Source organism: Ciona robusta, chromosome 4 (assembly GCF_009617815.1).
Source record: "Ciona robusta chromosome 4, ASM961781v2".
Classification (NCBI taxonomy): domain Eukaryota; kingdom Metazoa; phylum Chordata; class Ascidiacea; order Phlebobranchia; family Cionidae; genus Ciona; species Ciona robusta.
Window position 1 is genome coordinate 3,775,694 of NC_143238.1, and position 18,007 is coordinate 3,793,700.

Sequence of the window (18,007 nt, forward strand, 5' to 3'; positions counted from 1 at the left end):
GGTTTATTGCGAAGTACTTTTCTCTTTCCCCTATTTCGAGAGAGTGCGGTGACGTCAGAGCAAAGCGATTTTGTGGTTTTGAAAGTTTGCTTTACCGAAAATAGCAATGTAAACTGCAATTCAGGTTTGTCGTGAAAACAGCAATGTAAACTGCAATTCAGGTTTGTCTTGAAAACAGCAATGTAAACGGTAGTTCCGTTTTGTCTTTAAGTTTATTTTTCAAAAACTTGATGATGTTTAACGAAAAATTAATTACCGCAAATGGCGTTAAGTGCCTTGCCCTTTGCCCAAGGACACATACGCCCACAATAGTAGCAACGACGAGACTTGAACTAGTTACCTCTAGGTTACAGGCAGGCGCGCTGGCGCCGGACACGTAGATTTGCCCAAACCTTTTAGAACCCGGGTTTGGGCAAAGTTACTATAGACCAAGTTAGGAAACGGCGCTCGAGTTCGCCATTACGGACCCCACAGAGCGTGAATCGCCTATACAAATGCATGGTCGGCATGTGTTCATTTAGTTCTTGTAAGCGATACAAAGCTAGAAAACACATATAGCGGTTGTTTTAACATTTAAAATATAATTTCTAATATAAATCTTGTTATATAATATTAAATCTAAGAATTAATGTGAAGTAAATTAATATTTTGACTGGTTTTCGGCGTACAGCGTGGTTTAACAGGGTACTTTACGTTGGCGATTAAGACTAGCAGCAATCAGCTTAGTTTACATAATAGTATTTGATCATACCTACGAATCTACAGAACCATTCTTTACTACATGTATAATCCAACATAAGTGAACATGCAGCTCCAAACTGCTTAAGCACTGGCAGATAAGGTGTTCGCGTTTTCCGATTTCATAAAGACCCGTAAAGTACTAATTCAAGCAGAGGACAAAAAATAGTACCTCAGTATTGTTTTCCTCAATGTCACTTCGATATTATAGGCAAATTTTACAAAGATACCTTAAGTTTCGTTGCCGGATATAGGCTACGTGTTAAGTTTGTGAGCCAAAAAGTAAAATCACGACAATTTACATGCAAAACTGCAGGTAGATACATCAGTTTATGGTAATGTTATGCGTTTTTGTTTGTATTTTTATATTTTAAACATGTTCTTTTATGTTTTTGGCTATGGTAATCTTGATATTTTCTGTTTTTTTACTCTTTAATCGATTTAGTGTTCAATAAAAGTTGATTATTTTTGTGAGGTTTATTATTGTGATAAGATATAACATTAGTAAAAAGCCATTTTTACTCGCATCTTGCTTGGTTTTTAAAAAATCGCAAAATTTAAACGAAAAACAGCACCTAGCAATAATAAAATGCTATGCCGCGGGCTCCGTAATGGTGGTGTCTATGACGTCATGGACGCGCGACAATGGATAACAAGACTCGTTGTTTTACGATCCGTTTCCTAACTTGGTCTATACTAACTTTGGGTTTGGGCAAACCTACTTCGTGACGTCACATTTCTAGAAAAGAGCTTATTTACGTTATAATACCAATTGTGATTTATACTTTACCAATTCTTTGATCTTCTTGCTTCGCGCTTACAACGCAAATATAATTAGTATATACAAGTAATGTGCCTCGTATCCACGCAAAACGCGCATGGGGCCCCATGAAATAAAACGTCGCCAAACGTCAGCGTAGAACAGTCTCGTATAGCTATGACGTAACATTAACGCGAGCGGTAGAGAGCGAAATCTAAACGATTGTGACGTAACAGAACGCAGCGATTGAGAACTAAGATATTACGTGTGACGTCGCGAGTGACGTACTAAGAACCGACGCAATTCATCAAAAAAATACGATAAAAGATTATTATTATTGTATATAAAGTAAAGCATACTGTATTGTAGTATAAAGTAAGAGCTCGAGAGCTCTTATGTTAGCTTAGTGTAAATATTGCAATAAGGTCCCCTGGTTACTTATTTACGAATCATGAACTAGAACTTGTTATCTGCATTTAATGATTCGTAATATTACTTTCGCAGCAAGCAACTTTAACATGGAATGTAAAAGAGTTAAAGAAAGTGGTGTCATGGACTGCGACGCAGCAGGTAATGCAGTTGGTTGGAAAATGTGATCTATTTATCTCAAATTTATTTTTCTGACAGCCTCCGAAAAAAACGATAATAAACCAGAAACCAGCAATATATCGATGTCTCGTTATCTGTACATACTTGGGTTAACGGTGATGTTCATCTACGGTTCTTATAGCGGTAAGTCACTTATCAGTGCAACGTTTTGATTTTAAGGTGCAACAAACTGCCATATCGATTCAACTTTTCTCTTAACGACCTCGTGAGTATGCGCGTTTTTGCCACACATTCTATTGTGCAATCATGCTCCGTTTTATCGCCGAACTCCCATAGAAAAACACAACGGAAAACTTATGAAATAATACCAATTAACCACCGAATTTACGAACAGGTGTGATTGGGTTAGAAAGCAGTATCAACATAGAAGGCGGCCTCGGTACCACCAGCGTTATGATCGTTTTCATCGTGTCTTCGTTTTCCAGCATTTTTCTTTTGCCTATCATCATTGATTTCCTGGGACCAAAGTTCGCTATTTTACTTGGTGAACTTGGATTTGTTGCTTACATTGCATCCAACTTTTACCCAAGTACGAAAACTGTTCAGTTAATTTAAGAGAAATATCTATGATATTTGTATTGTGTTTTTTCATCAGGTTGGTACACCCTCATTCCTGCGGCAGTGGTACACGGTATCACAGAAAGTGGCATGTGGGCCGGTGGGTCATGCTACGTTACTTTCCTTGCGAAGAAGCAATGGAAAAAAGAAACGCGACGCAACGAAGACAGTGGCCGATCGCAAGAAGCTTTGATTTATCAATACTTGGGAATTTATTACACCATGCTTTTTTGTGGGGACGTAAGTTTTTGTCTGGCGTTTCAGAGCAACACTTTATTTTTCAAGCAACACTTTATATTTTCCCTTAGTTTAACTTGGAAGATGTCAACGAACTCACTTACACAACATCCCTCGTATCTAGCAAGCTATAGGTCAAGAAAGTTGGCAAAAAGATACCTAAATATATCGTATATATGATTTAAATTTTTAGCTTATTGGAAGTGGAATAGACGCCGCAGTTTTACTCGGATTGCAGGACCATGGTGTTTCTAGCAAACCAACCAATAGCAGTATCATCAATGCAAGTTTCTTTAGTTCATCAACACTCCAATATTCTTCATTAGCAACAACCAACTCTACTTGGATGCCATTATTTGGATCAAATGTAACTCCTGAAATAAAGAACCCTTTGGCGTTATGTGGTTCGCAAGATTGCCAGGTATGTATATGGTAAGAAAGAGGATTTGTTCGTAAAGCTTGTATCATGAACAAAGCAGGGTATATAAAAAGTTTGCTTTATGTTTCATTACAGGCGGACTATATCTACGATTCCAGCGAGGACGATTTGGAGAAATTCCATCCAAGTAAAACGAGCATTTACTTTCTGCTTTCCTTATTCACAATCTGCCCCTTGATTTTTATTTGTTTACAAGCCATATTTCTCCCAAAGGCGTCAGTTAAAGATGACCAAACAAAAGATGGTAAATTGAGTTATTCTGTATATGATTTGCCTATACTATATTACAACTACACCGCTTTTATTCTTAGAAGAAAGCAGAACACAATCAACAAAGACCAATCGGGTTTTAGCAAAAATGAAAGTGGAGTTAAAGGGCACGTTTCGATTCGTGATATCGCCGTTGCATCTGTTTATTGCACCTTTTATTTTCTACAATGGATTGTTCTACGCGTACGCCATAACTGAATATACAAGAGCGTTTGTATCTTGTTCTATTGGAGTCGAAAAGGTGAGGACAAGGCACATTCGGTAATAAACTAATAATATTTACACAATTATATAATCGCACCGTCACGACTCTCAAGGAACGTTGTTAATTGTTAGAAACACGATCTGGCAGTGTGGGGAAAAGATGTTATAAAGGTAGTTTTTACCCCACAGTTATATAAATGTATACTATGGTTACCAAATTGTTAGGCTTCAAGACTGTATTACACAGTAATCTAATCGACGCTGGACCCTACAAAAGTATGTCTGTTTTAGTTGGGATTGGCAACTGGGGTTCTCGGTGCTTTTACCATATTTGGGACACTTATTGGTGGTCGTGTTCTATATCGACTTGGAAGAACGAAATATGCAATAGTGGTTGTATGTTGGCACTTAGGTACATTCTTATGTAGTAACTTTTGGCAACCCCACCCCAACAACACATGGGTCATATACTTGCTTGGTGCTTTCCTTGGGATTGGACAAGGAGTTATAAACAACATGCTTGAAGGTAACGGTAGTGAATTCGATTAAAAGCGACAGATAATATAAGTGCGTTACTTATCCTGAATTCTCATAGGTTATGGCTAATAAATATTTGTAATGTTTACTTTTGTTTCATATTAGGTTTGACAGCACACTATTTTCGTGGCACTGAGGGCATCGCTTTCAGTGTTAAAAACTGTATTATGAATCTAGGAATTGTAGCTGGCACAGCGTGGAGCACCAGTCTATGCGTGTATGTGAAGATTTACATTTTAATTGGGATTATTTTGTTTTCGGTAGTGTGCTTTTTCATAGCAGAAATGTTGTTTTTAAAACAAAAGAAAAAACGAGCTTCCATTTAAAAAATAAACAGCAATCTATTCTAATACGGTGGTACGAAATCGTAGCCACAAGACAACGCATCGTTGCTTGATTTTGTCTACAGCAAGCTTATAATTCTTTGTATTAACATATTATAATATGATTCTCAAAACTTGTTATAAATGATATGTTTTTGAATTTTTTGTACGATACTGTTGACTTTGAATTCTTTTGATAAATCGTCGTTTTGGGGGGCTTTACCTTTAATCCTTTAAGTCGTTTTATACTGTTTTAAGTGCCAAAATAAAATCAAAATTGACAATAAGTCACGAATCAGTAGTTGTGCAGACCACATGTATAAAGCTTGAACACAATTCGATGCAAACACGGTTGTTCTTTTGCTTTGATTATTGCCGTTACAGTGGCAAAGTCTCATAGTTGTAGTAACAGTGACAAAAGTGCCTTGGATAAACCTTGTGATGAGCAATGTGGCACGAATAAATGGTCAAATCAAGAATCGTATGTCCATAACTGTTTAAATTGTATTAAGTTGAGTTACAGGCCAGATTCTTACCCTTAAATAAAATAATATACCATGTCGCAGTTAAGCACGAGCGGCATCGAAGCTACGGACAAACGTGAGGACAGCAAGGGTATATAGCTCTTACTGTCCTCACAACACAGAAAATAGGAGGGCTTTACCAAACGGGGAAGACTCGGCGTATTTAGTTTCCTGTGTTCGCTTGAAAAACGCAAGATGAGCCGCTCAATCAGTTGCGCCAGACGTAACACCACTGTTTATTATACAATCTTATGCATTAGGTTAAATATGGGTAAACTATAAAATTAAATCTGTACGCGCGGTCAACCGTTATACACTATGTTACTTTCCTTGGTAAGAAGCACTGGGAAAAAGCAAGGCGTGCAACGAAGGAAATGGCCTGTCGCAAGAAGCTTTGATTTATCGATGTGATTTATTGTAGGGAAGCAAGTACTTTCATGCAGTATGGCGTTTCAGGAACAACTTTAGGTTTCGCTCTTTTATAGTTAAACATAGGAGGTGTCAGCAAATTTACATATACATCAATTCTTCACATATAGTAAGGTTAGAAAAGTTATGAAAAAATATCGAGGCTTGCACCGTTAACCCTATAGTATTGTAGGACTTTAATTTTGTAGCTTTAATTAAATAGACGTCGCAGATTTATTTCGATTGCAAGACCAAGGTGTTACAAGCAAACAAACCAATGGCAGTAAGACATTTGGAGTTTTTTTAGTTAGCTAAAGGCGGTTTCACACTACGGGCGGTAAAGACACTGGCGTTGGGAGAAAGCGATTATCGGCCGATATGTCTGCCTATACATTTCTACAAGGATTCACACATAAATGTAAAAACGCCCTGTTCTGTTCGGCGGAAGTTGGAAATTGAATGTATTCGTTTTAACGTAACTATGCGATAACAACAGAGGAAAATACACATGAAAAGCTATAATTTCGTTTACAGGCATTGGCTTTTAAAATTATTATAGCGCAGATGCCGAATTTATCATAAAATTGGATAATAGTATATCTGCTCCTATATTTCATATAGTTTGGTTTTATTTTATTATTTTTCCACAAACTAATTGAGCATTAAACATATGCCCGTGTAATATTGAACTGTTGATTTTAACAATTATCGTAAACTACTCCAACAAATGCCATTTTCAATATAGTTTGCCTGCAACAAAATATTACATTTTTACATTCTTACTTACTTGAAAATTATCTCCATGGTTTAATTTACAGCGAAATAGTTTACGCAAAAAGTATTACTTTTCGCGCCAAAGCGGTACATTGCTAGCGATCATCGGCAAAGTAGAAACTATTTTTAATCGAAATTATGTCGCTCGCATTACTAGCGATAAGAGGAAGTGATGTCAGAAAATCGCCCGGCTCTCTCGAATCGCAAGCCATCGGCGCTAGTGTCAGCCCGCATTTATATCTAAAAATACGTACGTTTGGTTACCCTTTTAGAAATAAAGGACTCTAACTTGTAATTTCCGTTTGGTTCGTGTGTTTATCATTTTGGCAGCAAGATTTTTGATTAGTATAAGTTGTGTCATGGATTGCGATGCTGATAATGCAGTTGGTTCGAAAATGGAGATCAGCAGCAGATCAATGTCTCGTTACCTGTACATGCTTGGGTTAACAGAGATGTTCATTTACGCTTCTTACAACGGTTAGTCACAGCATCACGTTTATGCAACACAAATACAAATTTAGGTTGCGGCTTAGAATGCTTTAAACGTTCTTTGTTTACTACTAAATAGGTCGAGAAAATACTATAAAAAGGTGTCCTATCTTCCTCACAGTACTACAAATAATTACTTTTAAAATAATACTAACCATGGCCTACTCAATACACGGCCTAGGAATACACCGAAACTGCTCAGAAAATAGGAGGCCTATTGACGCGAATAATGCCCATTATAATACATTGTTACGTCACGGTTTTATGAATGGATTTTGGTGTCTGGCTGTAGTTTTTGCATCAAATAACAGTTTATTTACCATTCCCGGTTAAATTACCTTATTTTTCGGGTTATTTTGTCAACATCTTATATTTTTTATAAATGTTTAAGCATGACTGAACATATAGGAGTTACTTTTAACCACGTGCGACATACAAGTAAGTTTTACCGACAGTTTAGTTTGGCTCAGTCGCTGAGTGAAAATAGTATTTGGCTTTAAACAGAAGTTTTTTAAGACAGCCTATGCATATCTAGCAAAACAACACCGCAGTAACAACAAGTAAGTTAATTGATATGTCCGTTGTGGACTTTTAAAACTGGTCCTTAAAAACAATATAGGATATTGGATAAACACAAGCATCAGCCTTTTGTCTCAAGGTGCTTATGCCTTGATCTGTCCTGCTGCTCATAACCCATTTTCTACTCGAGGTTTTTTTTGTTAAAGCAGGACAGAGGCTCTTCCTTAAGGTCAAAAAATGGGTCATACAGCACATTATAAATTAAGACTGTATAATACAAACAAACTCACGATAGCCTCCCTTCGTACTTAAGTGTTGTGTCTAACTTTAGACCTTTGTCGTTGTTTAAATTTGACTAGTCTTCCTTCCTGAAGATCTTCTTGCCACTTCTTCATGATCATAACATGCACAGATGGTACCCTTATCCAAATATTTTTATCCAACTACGGTACACCTATTGACCATGCTTAAATAGCTTGCTTAATAATTCTGGTGGCTTACAATTCAATCTAAATAAAATTATAAAGGTGTGCTGCATTATAAAACTTGCCAAATGCCTGTCTACTAAATTAAATATAATCAAAACGTAGGTTTTCTGTGTTGGTAAACTAAATCAGATTGCTCGTCTCTCTGTATGCTTAATAAACTGATATTTATATACTAATAAACCTTTTGCGCTGCTTTATATGTCTGGTATGATTTTAACTAAACAAGAAAATATCCCGGCGACACGTTCTGTGATAAACTGTAAGTTAAAACAACCTACAACTGGTATTGAACCTACCAACAACTGCAAACTGCATTCAAAATGAAGGAAATCCATTCATAAAACCGTGACGTAACAATGTATTATAATGGGCATTATTCGCGTCAATAGGCCTCTTATTTTCTGACCAGTTTCGGTGTATTCCTAGGCCGTGTATTGAGTAGGCCATGTACTAACCAACCACAACGTTTACGAACAGGCGTGATTGGGTTAGAAAGCAGTATCAACATAGAAGGCGGCCTCGGCACCACCAGCGTTATGATCGTTTACATCGTATCTCCGTTTTCCTGCATTTTTCTGGTGCCTTTCATCATCAATTTCCTCGGACCAAAGTTCGCTATTATACTTGGTGAACTTGGATTTGTTGCTTACATTGCATCCAACTTTTACCCAAGTACTGAAAATTTTAAAATAACTTTAATAGATACATGTATGGTATTTTTTAAACCATCAGGTTGGTACACCCTCATTCCTGCGGCAGTGGTACACGGTATCACAGAGACTGGTGTGTGGGCCGGTGCGTCATGCTATGTTACTTACCTTGGAAAAAAGCAATGGAAAAAAGAAAGGCGCCGCAACGAAGGCCGCAGTAGTTTATCACAAGAAGCTTTGATTTATCAATACTTGGGAACTTATTACACCATGCTTTTTTGTGGGGTTGTAAGTTTTATTTTGCAGCATTTACATTACATACTTCATGCATACCAAGATTAAGAAAGTTGTTTTTGGAAAACAGAACCCCTAATACCGTTTGGTTTTACCCTACAGATAATTGGAAGTGGAATCACTGCCGCAGTTTTACTCGGATTGCAGGACCATGGTGTTCCTAGCAAACCAACAAATGGCAGTATCCTTAATGCAAGTTTCGTTGTGTCATCAACACTTCAATATTCTTCATCAGCAGCCACCATTAACGCTACTACGATGCCATGGATTGTATCAAATGTAACTCTTGAAACTAAAAATCCGTTAGCGCTATGTGGTTCGCAAGATTGCCAGGTATATATAATACAAGAATGCGGCTTTTTTAGCATAAATGTTGTAAGAATAAAGGCAGCATCATAAAAAGTTTGCTTCGTGTTTCATTGTAGGCGGACTATATCTACGACTCAAGCGAGGACGACTTGGAGAAATTCCATCCAAGTAAAACGAGCATTTACTTTCTGCTCTCCTTATTCACAATCTGCCCCTTGATTTTTATTTGTTTACAAGCCATATTTCTCCCCAAAGCGTCAGTTAAAAATGACCAAACACCAGACGATTTACTTCTGTCGACAAAAACGTCTTCGATAAAAGATGGTAAATTTATTTTCTTTTATTTTGCTCAGTGTATACAACTATCCTGTTTATACTTAGAAGACAGCAGAACACAGCCACCAACAAAGTCTAAACAGGTTTTAATAAAAATGAAATTGGAATTAAAGGACACTATTCGCCACCTAATTTCGCCACTGCATCTGTTTGTTGCTCCTCTTATCTTCTACAGTGGGATATATTACGCGTACGGTATAACTGAATATACAAGAGCATTTGTATCTTGTTCTATTGGAGTTGAAAAGGTGAGGACAAGGCACAACAATGTATTTCTTCTATCTTTTTTTTACAAAGGAAATTTTAGCAACTTTGGAAGCAAGCGCAACAGTTGGTCAACAGATTATTATTTGTCATATTCTGATGCATAGTAGGTTGGGGTATAACACATTTTTATTCTATTTTATTGTCCCATTTATTATAATGAGCAAAAGACATTCAAAGATTATGAAACGGCATCCTTACGATACCGTAAACGGTTGGTAGTTATTTGGATATTTGAATATTATGTGAAGGTGTCCCGTCTCCCCCCTTTACTACACATTCATATAAATATATATAGTAGGGTTTGGTGGATAGAATACCTAACCACATCTGGCCGATACCAAGTACCCCAACGTGCCCCACCATACTATGCTATACGGTTTAATAGGCCACTTTTCCCCATATCATTACCATCACGCTGGATGATAACCTTTAAAATATGTGCATTTCAGTTGGGATTGGCAACTGGGGTTTATGGAGCTTTTTCCATTTTCGGAACGTTTTTCGGGGGCCACGTTCTGTATCGAGTTGGAAGACTGAAATACGCAATAGTGGTTGCGTGTTGGCACTTGGGTACCTTCTTATGTAGTAACTTTTGGCAACCCCACCCCAACAATACATGGGTCGTATACTTGCTTGGTGCTTTCATTGGATTTGGATTTGGAATTAAAAGCAATATGCTTGAAGGTCAACATTTATAAATACGTAAAATAAAAGCGATTTATAAATACCTATAATAAAAGTACAAATTTCAAACTTTCTAGTAGAAAAAAAGACTATTGGATTTTGTATTATGCCTTATACCTTCGTGTCCTATTAGGTTTGACGGCACACTATTTCCGAGGCACTGAGGGTGTCGCTTTTACTCTTAAAAGTTGCATCATGAATCTAGGAATTGTAGCTGGCACAGCGTGGAGCACAAGTCTATGCGTGTATGTGAAGATTTATATTTTGATTGGGTTTCTTTTGTTTTCGTTAGTGTGCTTTTTCATAGCTGAAAAGTTGTTCTTAAAACAAAAGGAAAGGCTAACCTCTATTTAAACCAACAAATGTTGTTAAACAACTTGGTATACCAAAAGGGTGACACCAGAATAATTGTATAATTTATTGTCATATGTTTGTTGTTGTTTTGTATTTGCCTAATGTTTGTGCTACTCTGTATATAACAATGGTGTATAACATTATTCTGGGATCACATTGTCATTCACCAAATAAACAGAGCCATTTACGATACAAATGTTTGTACCTCGGTTGTAAAAACAACAGACTTGATTCGCAGTGGGTGAGATCATAACGTTCATTACAATACCCAACATTCGTCCCCTCTTCATACGTTTATATTATATTAGTAATACATGTTCGTGTTACTATACATTTTGACTCCCATATATAGGTGTATAAGCACATAGCTATATATATTTATTTGATGTATTAATAGTGAATGTCATACAAATCACGTTGATAGGTATATAACATAATGCATTGCTGGTATGTTAGTTATTGATAGAAGAAAGAGCTTTAAGAAAAAACTAAAACCTTTATCTGCGAAATATCACTTCGTGTCTGAGTATACACGCAGAGGGGTATTGTTAGGCCAATGTACACCTTAAAGCGATATAATCAATCTGGGGTATTAAGGCATGATAAACTACACATGTGCAAAAATAACAGCTAGCAACGACTGTTAAGCTGCTAACACCGTTTTAAAAATGCTGAAAAACATAACATAAAGAACGGCAGGCGTTTTTACAATCGAAAATGTAAAGCCAACTAAAATTGTGCTGAAGGTGTAGCTTTGGCAGTATCAGCACTTGATCTTTTGACTTTGTTTTGAAACCATATCTCGCCAAAAATGTAACAAATGAAGCTGAATGCAAGCAGTCCCATCAATATATATAATTTCACATACACGCATAGAATCGTGCTCCAGCCTGTTCCAGCCACAACTCCTAAGTTTGTGCCGAAGTTTTTAACGCTAAAAGCGATGGCGAGTTGGTCTTCAAAATAACTGGCAATCATACCTATGGGAATAAGGAATAATATAATTAAATCAAACAAAGTTTTATTTCGGCGTCTTTGGGCTGGTTATAAATAAACGTGAGTCATAGCACGTAAAACATCAGAAAACGTAAGATTTTTCACGGAAGTTCAAAGTCAAAAGTCTCATATAGTACTGTATAGGGGAAGATGGGACACCTTTAGCACATAATATTCAACTATCCTGATCAAGTATTAAAGAATTAAGAACGGTCTATAAGGGCGTGAAGACACGATTTTAGAGTTCTTTAAATTTTCTTGTTTAATGCTAAACGGAACAAGAACATAAAATGAAAAAGTGTCCTATATTTCCCCATCCTACTATACAAAAATACAATGTTTGCCCGTATAATAAAAAAAAGGTGGATAGTCGAAATTTCAATGAGAATCACACATATATGTTGGTATACCTTGTATTACATTCACGATGGCTCCATCACATGCACCTAGGAGGACTGCGTTCAAATAAATCATCCATGGAGATTGCGAAGATGGGGAGTAAAATAAACAGAACAAAAACGTCCCAAGATGCAAGAAGGCTGAGACGAACACTAAACGGTTTCGACCGAAATGGGGAAGCAACTGTGTTGAAACACCCGATACCGCCATGCTCGTCAGACCATATGCAACCATAACAATTCCAATCTAAAGTAAAAAAAACATAATGCGTAAAGGTAAAGATAAGTTTTCCTGTACTTTTCACGCGATTTGTCAGCAGACGAGAGAAGTTATGCAAGAAAATAAACACGGAGAGTCTAGCGCGCGTATTTACTGTCTGTAAACTGAGAAGTGTATAAACTGTTAACAACTGGATGCGGAGATAGATTGACAGCAGAGAAGAAATATATATCATCGTTTACCTGTTCCACGCCAATGGTGCAGGAGACATACGCACGGGTGAATTCCGCAACACTGAACGCGGTAAATACACCACAGTAGAAAACCATTGGAAGGACGAGAAGGTGCAAAGGTGACACCATATGTCGAAATGTTTCTTTCAACTCCGAAACCATAGCATTCTTTAACGTAATCTTACGTTCGCTCGCTGAATCTGAAATTGAGCGTTTTGATTAAAGTGAAATTTACACTAAGTAAAATCTCATACCTTTCACTAACTGATCCTTCTCAAGTTCATTTTCCGATTGGCCAACAGAACTATGGCGCCCATGTTCGTTCGAACCAAATTTGGCGGGAATTCGGGGCAGAAAGATTGCATGAACCATTGTGAAAGTGATTTGCATTAGTAGGAATAATGCAAGTAGAAGATAGATCGAAATTTTGCTTGGCTCGTACTTGCGCATACGCTCTGGGTCGGCATTATAAATAAAGTCGGCCTGAAAGCAAAAAAACGTCCCAAATTAGTGTCATTACTGCAACCACTGAACCGAATATGACCACACACATAGCATAGCTAGTCTTGTATAGGGTGGCGCATAGAAGTGGTTGGAATTGTGCAAAAACAGAAACTTAATAGCTTTTTCCAAAGATGGTATAGATATATCCATGGCTTATTGATACACGCCGGGAAACTTGAAAGGGAACTCTGCCAGAACGTTTAGCCAAACATAACTAACTTGGCATTCCATTGAACCACAAGCTTCCCATGTGTCATCGGATATGACCCCGGCCGCTTCCCCTAGAGTCGTGTTCGAGGTCGTGTTCGTCAAATTCCCGAAGGATACAACCTTTTGAACCAAAATTTTACTAGGTGGCTCTGTAGCAGTGGTAACTGTAAAGTTCTCGTGCGAAGTTTTGAAGTCCTTTAAACTGGTTAACACGATGCTGACGACCGCATTACCCAGGACCTAAACATAAACATGTTTGCTTATATATTCAGTAATAACTGCAGCAAAATATTGTTGAATAATTATATCAAACCTGCGAAAAGTAGACGACCGTATAGAACTGGCAGAAGAACTTGTATACGTATGATTCTTTAGACTTGTTTGATGTTGATGGAATTGGTTTATTGCTTTGACATCTTTCCCAATATTGTTCGCCGAGGTAAGTTACGTACACAGAAGATCCCGCCCATGACGCACTTTCCGTCAAACCGTGAATTAATGCGGCGGGTATTATTGTGTACCAACCTACCGGAATGAAAACAATAATAAGAGAGTAAATATTTTGTCGGTAGTTAGACACCCAGCACAAATGATCACGTGAATGCGTTTCGTAAACAGCAGTTTGTAACAACGATAAATTCAAGAAGGTATAAAAGTTAAAAAGATACCTTACAGGCAGTTATGCGCATCAAACACGGCCAAGCGTATATATCCCACGCTATAAATATAAGCAAATGCGCATGTATGGTTGACACGGTAATACTTACTCGGATAAAAGTTGGACAAAGTGTAGCATAAAATTCCAATTTCACCGGCAACTATTGCAGCCTTGGCACCTTTGAAGTCAATAAAGATTGGTACGAAAAATATCGTCGAAAACGCGGACGTCGCGTATATGAGAAACAATCCGGTGGTTCCCAAACCGTTCTCTATATTAACACTACTTTGTAGGAAAATCAAACCTGTAAACAAACACATCATATTACAAGATTTTGTAAACATGACCCACTTGTAATGTTAGCACAGCGACACAGTGTAACTGAAACCAAAAAACTTTCTCTACGCAATCAAACCGCGCAACTAATCTTAAGATAGATTAAACCCCTGATAACAAATCCGATTAGTGACGATATTGTCACACCCGACAGGTGCACAGCCATACCACCCCAACTTACCGGCGTAGGCAGAGTAATTCATCATGAAAGCGAAGGAGCACAGGTAGAGGCATTTTCGCAAGTTTCGTTTGCTCAACTGCTTCTGGCATTCGGCGTCTTCGTCTTCGGACATTAGATCTTTTTCCGCTGTAAGAAAAACGAGATGCAATCACCCGATAACGTCTTTATTTGCAGCTATTACCACAAACGTCGCGGATCAAAACGACGCCATTTTAGCGGCCACGAAAGCAAAAAGGTAGGTGACGATGGACGAATAAGTCAACTAATGTGAAACTAAATCCGAATCTGTCCGAGTGCTATATAAAAGTTAATAAGTCATGACACGCTGACAAATAACAACGTCGAAAGAGGTAAGAGTGGCACAAACACATTCCGTGTGTATTTATTTAGCTACACAAAACGATTCCAAAACTAACCAGGAATCAAAGGCCTCGCAACATACGGTATATATTGTGAAATCGTACGGTCTTGCGACAATGAATAGTGTGGGGAAGCGTATACAAAACACGTAACCCGATACATCTCTTTGAGCCTGACTGAATCCGACAAAGCCAAGGAAAGACCCGATTCTCAAATTCTTAACCCCTTAATGACGTATTTATTTCCGCAATCCAGTTCCACTTCAAACTCCGTTCACAATAAACAAGCTTCCGTGCGAAAATTCCTCACAACAACTTTCAAACGACCCAGGCAAACTAGCGAAAATATTGCTTACCTTTATTCACATCTTCGGTATGTTTCTTCATAGTATTTGACGTTACAAGGCAGTTTTAAAAATTACAAAACTCTCATTTCGACTAAGAAATATTTTTTATCTTTACGCAAGTTAGTAGATGAACACCTGGGATGAATGGGTAACCGAACTTAGCTTTATTCAAATAATAAAACATGCTATGTGAGATAAAACATTACGAAAGCAGTGTTCGACATTGGAACTACAACATACACACAAAAGAGACATGTACATAACATAAACCTATAACGAAACGAGGTCGTTATTGGTTATCGACGTTGATTTCATATAAAAACATTTTAAAAGAAAACTAAGATTGACCATTGTTGAGGTTGTTGCTACGCTTTTACAATAGAAATATACGAATACACATAACAACACCTGTATAATGCATAGACTACAACACTACATTGTCGTATAGGTAAATAACAACAAATTGAATAAACTTTCATTGCACGTATTTTTATACCAAACCAAATACAATGAGCAATTTCGCTGAGATTTCGAATAGCTGGGTGTATAACTAGCACACCCAAACGCCCAATTACGGAATTTTCTCTCATTCTCGCACTTTCGCGCAATGGGTAAATAAATATCGATTGTTGGCCGCATATAGCAATCTTGAGGCGTAAAGATAACAGCTCTTGGTGTGCTCGTACGCCAGTAAGTATTTTCGCACGCGTTCGTAATACCTACTAGCTATAGTCGACGAAAACTAACAACACTTTGAGCTCTCGTTACAGAAGAGCCAATTGACCCGCCGCGGCCGATTGAACCTGTGCGAGCAAAGCTACAGGGAGAACGAATTATATAGAACTTGTTTGACCAATAATCCTAAACAAGACAATGTTGTCTCTTGCTGAAGTAGATTTGGCTATGATGGCTGCTAATATTGCTGCTGCGGTCTAGACTAAAGAATTACTTCTTCCTAGTACGTCTCGGTTATGGTATGGGAACTCATTTAGTGAAAGTTTTATCGATTTTCTATTTTATACACACAATAATCGATTCAATAACTCGCTGTCTATCCAACCTAATGAACGTTATAACCAATTCGACCCGGCAGCTCGTTAACTGACTGGCAAAAATACAAAGAAGATTGTTGGCGAATATGAATCCCTCCGCTGTTGAGAATGAATGTCATCGCCCAATCTGTCCTTGACTTGCGGTTACAAACATCGAAACTAAGATTGTGTTTCCAAATAACTGTCAAGTTGTTGATGTTGCTCCTTACATTTATATTTTCCCGGTTAAAACAGAAAGAAGCAGACGACTGAACCTTTTTCACTGTAAATCACACATTCCGGTAAACAAGGGCAAGGCGGGCGGGCAGTTTAGCTTGTTATCTTAACTCGGTTAAATTAGGCTGACTAATTGAGGTAACCCTTGGCAAAGGTCTCCGCTATTCCATAAATAAAACCGCTGTAAAGTCTTTATGACCTTTGCCGGTTTAGCATCTTAACTAAAACAGCAGAATTATCTTTAACAACGGACTGCAATTATAACACGTAGATTACGGCGATCAACAAAAACAACAACAATAAAACTTTCATTCGTTAACTGCATTCCGCTACCTCCGAAACGTATTAAATCTGACTAGACCAGACCATACAACAAGATAATCTATTTGTTTACTTTCGCTTAATATGTTGTTGCTATTATATATCGGTACAATAATGTAATTCCAGATTACTACGTACAACCTCTAATAGTAAGTGGTATTAGGATTTATTTCGGCGGTTTTTAGCGAATTAGACCTCGTGCTTCATTCTGTAGACAGACAATGGGAGAACCTCCAGCAGCAGATTGCACTAATTACCGCGCTGGCAACAACACGACTTTATCTGCCTTCTTTTCATGTTTGTAAGCACAACAGTTGTTTCGATGGCTGCCACGCAGTCTACATGACATGAACCTTTGTTCCAGCTTTTTCTTTGCTGTCGAAGGCGCGAGCTTTATTAAATCAATGATTAAACTAATCTTTAACACTGTGCTACGATGTCCTATGCGTTTTACTAAGTCGTGATGTTAACCAAAATCCGCTATGAGCCCCAGCGCAGACTTTATCGTAAATTGCGGCTACGATTTAATTGGAGAAAGTAAACTGAGGCGCTAAAAGCTAACGCAACCCGACACGACCTTATGCACGCCCGGCTACTTTGCTTTCATAAAGCGTTAACTCGATATTATACTCCTGGGTATTAAGCGTATTATCATAAGATAACAGCCCATTGCGAAAGACTACGCGGCATCGTAAACTAATTGGAATCCACAGACCGCAAACTGATTCGCTTTATATTAAGTTATCAATAAACTCGCCGAGGTCACTAACCATAACTTACCGGAAACTTTTTAATTTCCCAAGTGCGTCAACAGTACAAAAGCGTGCCAAACGTGACGAAAACCTTTCCGCCGTAAGCCAGGCCAAGTTCACTGTTAATATAGTTCTGCATGCGTGGATGATATTGGTAACCGCTTAAAGGCGATACGCTTATTGGCTTGCCAGTTCGTTACTTTCCTACCTAAGCTGGGTAAACAAGTGAACTTGTACCAGGGCCCAACAGGTTATCGCTTACTAAACTTGATACACCACCGAACCGCAAGAGTCTAGCCAATCGTTCTCTTTCGAGATATCCGGTAAACTGGATACGTCGTACCAGCTGAACTACAATTGCTTACTAAATACCAGTCTTGTTCGTTCCGACACTATGTAAATTCTGAAACCACAGCAATGCTCTTCGTGCCTACCACGAGTCCGCTTTGCGCT

General features: G+C 37.9%; 3 protein-coding genes across 8 annotated transcripts; 2 read left to right on the forward strand and 1 right to left on the reverse strand.

The window, feature by feature from the left end:
- Window positions 1-41: 41 nt before the first annotated feature.
- On the forward strand, window positions 42-5,810 carry LOC149736755 (N-acetylglucosamine transporter UNC93A-like). 2 transcript variants are annotated; one of them, XM_089876454.1, is made up of 10 exons: window positions 42-161; window positions 2,003-2,068; window positions 2,126-2,230; window positions 2,442-2,636; window positions 2,703-2,905; window positions 3,096-3,323; window positions 3,417-3,585; window positions 3,653-3,852; window positions 4,107-4,341; window positions 4,458-5,810. In XM_089876454.1, the coding sequence occupies exons 2-10, from the start codon at window positions 2,017-2,019 to the stop codon at window positions 4,676-4,678; spliced, it is 1,608 nt and encodes a 535-aa protein (XP_089732580.1). In that variant the 5' UTR covers window positions 42-161; window positions 2,003-2,016; the 3' UTR covers window positions 4,679-5,810. The 2 variants fall into 2 exon arrangements, with proteins under 2 accessions (XP_089732580.1, XP_089732579.1); XM_089876453.1 differs by lacking the exon at window positions 42-161 and having other exon boundaries at window positions 477-2,068.
- Window positions 5,811-5,888: 78 nt separating this feature from the next.
- Window positions 5,889-10,967, forward strand: LOC149736756 (N-acetylglucosamine transporter UNC93A-like). 2 transcript variants are annotated; one of them, XM_089876458.1, is made up of 8 exons: window positions 5,889-6,858; window positions 8,355-8,549; window positions 8,610-8,815; window positions 8,924-9,154; window positions 9,247-9,454; window positions 9,512-9,714; window positions 10,183-10,417; window positions 10,551-10,967. In XM_089876458.1, the coding sequence occupies exons 1-8, from the start codon at window positions 6,741-6,743 to the stop codon at window positions 10,769-10,771; spliced, it is 1,617 nt and encodes a 538-aa protein (XP_089732584.1). In that variant the 5' UTR covers window positions 5,889-6,740; the 3' UTR covers window positions 10,772-10,967. The 2 variants fall into 2 exon arrangements, with proteins under 2 accessions (XP_089732584.1, XP_089732585.1); XM_089876459.1 differs by having other exon boundaries at window positions 9,515-9,714.
- Window positions 10,968-11,120: 153 nt separating this feature from the next.
- LOC149736757 (N-acetylglucosamine transporter UNC93A-like) lies at window positions 11,121-17,808 on the reverse strand. Of its 4 annotated transcripts, none has more exons than XM_089876446.1 (9): window positions 17,583-17,808; window positions 14,508-14,633; window positions 14,100-14,294; window positions 13,646-13,857; window positions 13,342-13,572; window positions 12,873-13,101; window positions 12,628-12,818; window positions 12,178-12,412; window positions 11,121-11,751 (listed from the first exon to the last, which is right to left on the reverse strand). In XM_089876446.1, exons 2-9 carry the CDS (start codon window positions 14,617-14,619, stop codon window positions 11,501-11,503), a joined length of 1,656 nt encoding a protein of 551 aa, XP_089732572.1. In that variant the 5' UTR covers window positions 14,620-14,633; window positions 17,583-17,808; the 3' UTR covers window positions 11,121-11,500. The 4 variants fall into 4 exon arrangements, with proteins under 4 accessions (XP_089732572.1, XP_089732571.1, XP_089732573.1 ...); XM_089876445.1 differs by lacking the exon at window positions 17,583-17,808 and adding an exon at window positions 15,223-15,385; XM_089876447.1 differs by lacking the exon at window positions 17,583-17,808 and adding an exon at window positions 14,689-14,836.
- Between the last annotated feature and the right edge of the window lie 199 nt (window positions 17,809-18,007).